The following is a 7192-nucleotide window of genomic DNA, read 5'->3' as shown; positions in this document are numbered from 1 at the left end:
CTTCATTGTATATTGGAGAAATTTAAAATGTATTTATTGGGATGACATTTTTGGGGAAAAAAGATATTGAAGTACATACAGATTTAATGCAACTGAATTATTGACACAAATTAAGGGGTTATTTGATATTTATTTTGAAGTTAATACCTTACCTTGTGCTGCATTATTTGTCTCAGTGAAGTTATACATAAATAATGTTTTGCACCTATGAAATCCAAACCGTATTTTCATTTGTACACTCAACAAGTGTTTGAGTGCCTACTGTTTACCAGGCATTGTGACTTATGCCTACTACTGGACTGTAACTTTCTTGAGTTACAGTCTTCCTTCAGCTCTAAATTCTCATAACACTTATTAGCACATTCACTTGTGTTCATAAAACGTATTCAATATTTGGTGAATGAAATCGGAAAGGAGAAAAAACTTGTATATTGAGTTAGGGCTACTTAACTATAAGAAACAATTGAATTTGTGGATTTTTTCTTAGGAAGGGAAATAATACTCCATTCAGTTTTGAAATTTAGAATAGGGAGCATGAAGTGTTCTTAATAAATACAAAATGTGCTCATATTCTCCTATGGTAAAGTCAGTATGTGGAGAGGTCTCACAAAGTAAGAAGAGGTAGAAATTTTAAAAGAGATGAAAAGAAATTAAGAGATGTAGATAAGGAGTATGGGAAGACAACGTCATAAAGTCAGGCATACAGACATGAATGATGTAACAAAAGAATGACACAGATCCATGGTGATAGCAAAACTGAGACCATGCCATGCAACTCCCACTCAAGAAAAACTTTTACTACTGTCCTACCTCAAACTGGCTCCCAGGCTCTTAATACTATCAGAATTGTAGAACAAGACACTATTATAATTCAGATGTGCACAAAATAGCTGGTGAACCTTAGGAGGAAGTTAGTCACTATTTGGAAGATGCAGAAAAGAACATTACAAAAATAATGGCTTGGCTGAATCTTGAAGATTGAGATATGGATGTGACTGGTATCAAAGAGGGAAAATTCAGGCAGAAAACTGATGGTAAAAAGATTTGTGTGGCTGGAACATAAGATAAATGTAAGATAGTGGAGGATAAAGAGAGTAAAGTTATAGAAATTGATGCTTGAACATCATTTCAGAGTAACTATTGTGTCCCTGCAAGAATAAGAGTGGAGCAATTAAAATAAAATCACTGAGGATGAAGCCCAGGTAAAGGTATTTTTAAAAAGCTCACTTGGAGACACTAATGTGCAGAGCTGAGAATCACTATAATAGGTGATTGGAAGTCAATGACATTCTAAAGTGAGGATATGGTAAGATTAGATCTTTTTTAGGAAGTTAACTTCGGACTGGAGAGTGGCAAGAGAATGAATCTGTATGTGTATAAAGACTTTGAAGAACTGAACAGCAGTAGTCTATGGTATTGTATTCACAGAAAAAGACATGTAGTTAGACTTACCAAGGAAGAGACTATTTTTTTATTAATGTTAAAACTATTTGAAATACTTGGTTTAAACTCTTACTGAATGTTATAACCAAATGTTAGAAAATTTGGATATTATTTATTATATTTGCCACATAGATCTAATGGACCTAAGCCAAGAGCATTGGATCGAGCTTATTTTAATCCCTGTTTCAAATGCCTTATGTGAATTCACTATTTATAGATACACCATAGCTTATTCCTTTTGTAAATGGAGAATTTACTGGTAAGAAACAGTTATGGTAACATTGTCATGCCAATTTTTTGATCAGATGAAACCACTTTATCTTGTTTTGGGGGTTACATTAGTATTCATTAAGAGATGTTATTGTTCCTTGGTAAACTGCAAAGATTTATCAGTTGAAGGGAATGGGTACTCCAAAATGTATTAAGAAATTGAAGAAGTCAGTAAATGTTTTCTATATTGTTTTCAAAGTTACTTTGGTTTTCTTATTAACAACCGTTAATTTGCATAAGGCAGTATGTCTTATTTGTAAGATAATGTCCAATTTTTTTAAAATTTAGAAAAAGAATTTGGTCTACTAGTTACTCTGAGCTGTTAAAAATATTCTATATATTTACTTATATATAATAAATAAAGACAAAAATATGATATATGCCTTAAATGGTATAAATTACTTTATATAGAAAACTGATTATTTTTTATTGAATTTTGTCAGTGGTATGGACTTAGTTTTTCCTGTCATTTTTTATATATCTGTATTTATATATACAGATATATAGATTTTTTAAAAATAAATGGATCTCCAGTGACTCATCTCAGAAAAGAACTCTTGTCCATCTTCTAGTGCAATATTTTCAGTTCATATAACAGTGTGAATTGTGCTTTCTAGTTATTGTAATTGGTTGTATTATTTTAAGACAGTATCTAGTATTTCTTGAAATATCTCCCTTAGAATTGGATCCAAGACACTCAAAAACATTCAACCTCTGATTTGTCATTATCCCCCACTGAGTGAAGAAAGAGAATAATATTTCTTATTTTCTCTTCCCTTCCTTCCTCCTTCACCCTCCTTCCCTCCCTCCCTCCCTTTCTTTTTTGATTAAGACGTGAATAAGAAGCTCTGACCAAAAGGAACATTTTGCAGGAAATATAACAGTAGTAAAGGTGAGGAAATTGAAAATCAGTAAGGTTAAGTGATTTTCCACCTGCCCCAGATGGTAAGGAGTGCCATTAAGCCACAGACTCTTCTGGATTCTTATTTGGATTCACAATACCTTATTAAAGGACAAGTCCCAAAAAAGGTTAGTAAAAAACTACAAAACCCCTAATACTGTTGTCATAATGATATGGCTCTCCTTAATAACTTCCTTAGAGATTTGTGTTTCTAATTTGGGAAATAGTCAATATATGAGCTGTTTTTCCTAATTTCACACCCTCAATTTATTTCAGGGATTTTAAACTCTTTTTCTCTATATTTTTTGCATTAAAAACCCTTTGGAAAATCTGATGAAGGTTATGAATTTTCTCCTCACAAAAAATGTATATACACTCATTTAGACAAAATTTTGCATACCATTTTAAAGACTCATTTTTGTAAATATATTCAAGGAGACAAAGGGAGGTACCTAGAAGGAACATATATAATTACTTTTTATTTTTACATGTAAGATTTTTTTCCTCTAAAGTAGAAGATTCATTCGATGCAAAAGTTAAAAATTTTCACCTAAATGGTAGGAAATAGTATGGACAAAATTAAGTTTACTTTGGCAATCAATTTTAGTACTTTTCAATCTTCTAAACTGTTAAAGAATATGTAGGTACACAAAAACACCTTAAAATTCTAATTATGCTTTATAAAGGAAAACAATTATAACTTCACAATTTTCTCTGAAATTTACACAATATACGTTATAAATGTAAGGCTTTGAGAAGAACATTGTAAAAACCCGAGACCTCATAATCCTGACCAAAACAAAAACAGACATATCACAAAATTTAATTTTTAAAGATAAAAATGGCATTCACTTTTTATGAAAGAGCAGAGGTTTCACCATCCCTGCCAAGATCTTGGGTAACTGTGCAGCAATAACTTCAGACATCATTTCTGGAAATTCAACACTCAGAGCCCGGGACTGGATAAATGTATTCAAGCAGTACAGATGAAGCTGTTTGACAAGCTGTTGGTTTCACAAATGGATAAAAAACATGTAAAAATATAATATTCATATAATAAAACACGACAGCTTCTTTTTCTAACAATATAAATACCCATCAAGATGTTTTCTTACCAAAATAACTCCCTTCACTCTCTAGAATAATATGTAAAATATTACATACAATGAAACATTCTGATAGTACAGATTTAAAGAAATGAAAGTCATTCATAATCCCACAGGATAACTGATATGAACATTTTGGTGTCTTTCTTTTTTCTTTTAATACATGTATACAAACATACCCAGGTTTATACACAATACACATAAGGCATATATAATTCCAAAAATGCCATTATTTAATAAAGTCTATTTTGTTAATAGACTGGCTTTTTCACATAACAATATATTGAGTCTTCCTCTGTCAACACAAATAACCCAACATAATTCATTTTAATCTAATTTTAATTTTTGTCAAATAATTCATGTAAATAATTTTAAAAGTCAAATAGAACCCAGCAGCAACAATAAAATTCAGCAGTTTTCTAATAGAGTTCTTCCCATCCTTATTCTAGTTCCCCAGATGCAACCATTTTCAACTTCTTTAGCCCATATCTTTAAATATTTATCTCTGTATTTCTAATAAATTTTGTTTTTCAAATTTGATATTATTGATTTAGTTTCTATTATGGAAAATGAGGTTTTAGCTCTCTTTAATACTAGACACCCCTCCCAAATATGCACACTTTTCTCTTCTCATTCTCTATATAGCTATATCAATTTTTTACTAAATCAATATCCAGCAATTATAAAGATTTTTATTGTTTCCTGCTGGATTAAATTTCCTTTCATATAGGACTTATTTTTACTTTGCTAGAGCTAATCACCTTGTGTTTCTGTTTTGCTTTGTTTCCTTTATATTTATCACAAAACCATAGTCAAATTCTTTGACACAATTGTAAAAACTCACCTCAATATGTTCATACATACTGGTAATCCCTCCGTTCCATCTTTTTTCCCTGGTACTAGTATTCTGAAACCCTGTGCATTACTGCTTCAATCTAGAGTAATGATTGTCCAGCACAGTTAATGTGCTAGAACATCCCTTTGCATCTCTCCTGGGTTGGATATTCTACTTCATTGGCTTAGTCCAGTGTTTTACTGTTGAAACATTCTGTAGATGTTCTTGACAAAGGTTGTATTTGAGGTAAGCTCTCTGAGACCTTAGACATCTGAAAATACTTTTTAAGGTGCCATCATATTTGTTTGACGGTTTGGATGGGTATAAAATTCTTTGAAGATTTTCCTTTTCTCCAAAATTCTGGAGCCATTGCTCCATTGTTTTCTGGGTTCCATTATTGTTGTTAAGAAGTCCAACATCATTTTGAATCCTGATCATTTTTATGTAACTTGTTTCTTTTCTCATTGGTATATTTTAGGATAGTCTCTTTTTTTTTTAAAGATTTTATTTATTTATTCATGAGAGACAGAGAGAGAGAGAGAGAGAGAGAAGCAGAGGAGGAGCAGGCTCCCAACTGAGCAGAGAGCCCGATGCGGGACTCGATCCCAGGACTCTGGGATCATGACCTGAGGTGAAGGCAGACGCTTAACCATCTGAGCCACCCAGGCACCCTAGGATAGTCTCTTTATTTCTGGCGCTCTAAAATTCTACAATAATGGGTCTTTGTTCAATTGTGCTGTGCCTGTACAACGGGCCTTTACAATCAGAAAATTAAAATACTTCTGATCCAGCAACTTTTATTTTATGATTTTTTTTATATAATTTCCTCTCCTTGATTTTCCCTGTTCTTTTAGAAATTCCTTTTAATTGTGAAATGAACCTCCTTGGATTAGGAGATTTTTTCTGAGTTTTATATTTCAGCCCTTCTATTAAATTTTAAATTTCTGTTTTTCTATATTTAATTATCCAAAAGTATTTTCTTTCTTTCTTTTTTTTTATTTTTTTATTGTTATGTTAATCACCATATATTACATCATTTGTTTTGGTGTAGTGTTCCATGATTCATTGTTTGTTCATAACACCCAGTGCTCCATGCAGAATGTGCCCTCTTTAATACCCATCACCAGGCTAACCCATCCCCCTACCCTCCTCCCCTCTAGAACCCTCAGTTTGTTTTTCAGAGTCCATCATCTCTCCTGGTTCGTCTCCCCCTCTGACTTGCTCGCCTTCATTCTTCCTCTCCTGCTATCTTCTTCTTTTTCTTTTTTCTTAAAATATGTTCCGTAATTTGTTTCAGAAGTACAGATCTGTGATTCAACAGTCTTGCACAATTCACAGCGCTCACCGTAGCACATACCCTCCCCAATGTCTATCACCCAGCCACCCCATCCCTCCCAACCCCAACCACTCCAGTAACACTCAGTTTGTTTCCTGAGATTAAGAATTCCTGATATCAGTGAGGTCATATGATACATGTCTTTCTCTGATTGACTTATTTCACTAAGCATAACACCCTCCAGTTCCATCCACGTCATTGCAAATGGCAAGATCTCATTCCTTTTGATGGCTGCATAATATTCCACTGTGTATATATACCACTTCTTCTTTATCCATTCATCTGTCGATGGACATCTTGGCTCTTTCCACAGTTTGGATATTGTGGACATTGCTGCTACAAACATTGGGGTACACGTACCCCTTCGGGTCCCTACATTTGTATCTTTGGGGTAAATACCCAGTGGTGCAATTGCTGGATCGAATGGTAGCTCTAATTTCAACTGTTTGAGGAACCTCCATACTGTTTTCCAGAGGGGTTGCACCAGCTTGCATTCCCACCAACAGTGTAGGAGGGTTCCCCTTTCTCCACATCCCCGCCAACATCTGTCGTTCCCTGACTTGTTAATTTTAGCCATTCTGACGGGTGTGAGGTGGTATCCCATGGAGGTTTTGATTTGGATTTCCCTGATGCCGAGCGATGTTGAGCACTTTTTCATGTGTCTGTTGGCCATTTGGATGTCTTCTTTGGAAAAATGTCTGTTCATGTCGTCTGCCCATTTCTTGCTTGGATTATTTGTTCTTTGGGTGTTGAGTTTGATAAGTTCTTTATAGATTTTGGATACTAGCCCTTTATCTGATATGTCATTTGCAAATATTTTCTCCCATTCTGTCGGTTGTCTTTTGGTTTTGTGGACTGTTTCTTTTGCTGTGCAAAAGCTTTTTATCTTGATGAAATCCAAAAAGTTAATTTTTGCCCTGGCTTCCCGTGCCTTTGGTGATGTTTCTAGGAAGAAGTTGCTGCGGCTGAGGTCGAAGAGGTTGCTACCTGTGTTCTCCTTTAGGATTTTGATGGACTCCTGTCTCACGTTTAGGTCTTTCAACCATTTGGAGTCTATTTTTGTGTGTGGTGTAAGGAAATGGTCCAGTTTCATTCTTCTGCATGTGGCTGTCCAATTTTCCCAACACCATTTGTTGAAGAGACTGTCTTTTTGCCATTGGACATTCTTTCCTACTTTGTTGATAAGTTGTAAGATAAGTTGACCATAGAGTTGAGGGTCCATTTCTGGGCTCTTGATTCTGTTCCATTGATCTATGTGTCTGTTTTTGTGCCAGTACCATACTGTCTTAATGATGACAGCT

At 34.2% G+C, this 7192-nt stretch overlaps 1 protein-coding gene and 1 long non-coding RNA gene across 3 annotated transcripts in view; one reads left to right on the top strand and one right to left on the bottom strand.

Annotated features, from left to right (window-relative positions):
* Positions 1 to 744: 744 nt before the first annotated feature.
* LOC141374596 (uncharacterized) overlaps positions 745 to 7192 on the top strand; it is a 19808-nt gene continuing 13360 nt past the window's right edge. The window contains exons 1-2 of the long non-coding RNA XR_012381610.1: positions 745 to 1034; positions 2546 to 2742. This is a non-coding gene — a long non-coding RNA (uncharacterized lncRNA). The remainder of the gene's footprint in view (positions 1035 to 2545; positions 2743 to 7192) is intronic.
* PGR (progesterone receptor) overlaps positions 3463 to 7192 on the bottom strand; it is a 115746-nt gene continuing 112016 nt past the window's right edge. For both annotated transcript variants that reach the window (XM_025893652.2, XM_025893653.1), the window contains one exon: positions 3463 to 3618. In XM_025893652.2, coding sequence (XP_025749437.1) covers positions 3463 to 3618 — 156 coding nt within the window. The remainder of the gene's footprint in view (positions 3619 to 7192) is intronic.

Source organism: Callorhinus ursinus, unplaced genomic scaffold, assembly GCF_003265705.2.
Source record: "Callorhinus ursinus isolate GAN/ISIS: 27379988/994484 unplaced genomic scaffold, GSC_fseal_2.0 scaffold19, whole genome shotgun sequence".
Lineage (NCBI taxonomy): Eukaryota > Metazoa > Chordata > Mammalia > Carnivora > Otariidae > Callorhinus > Callorhinus ursinus.
Note: the sequence above shows the minus strand (reverse complement) of the source record. Positions and strands in the feature narration are given on the sequence as shown.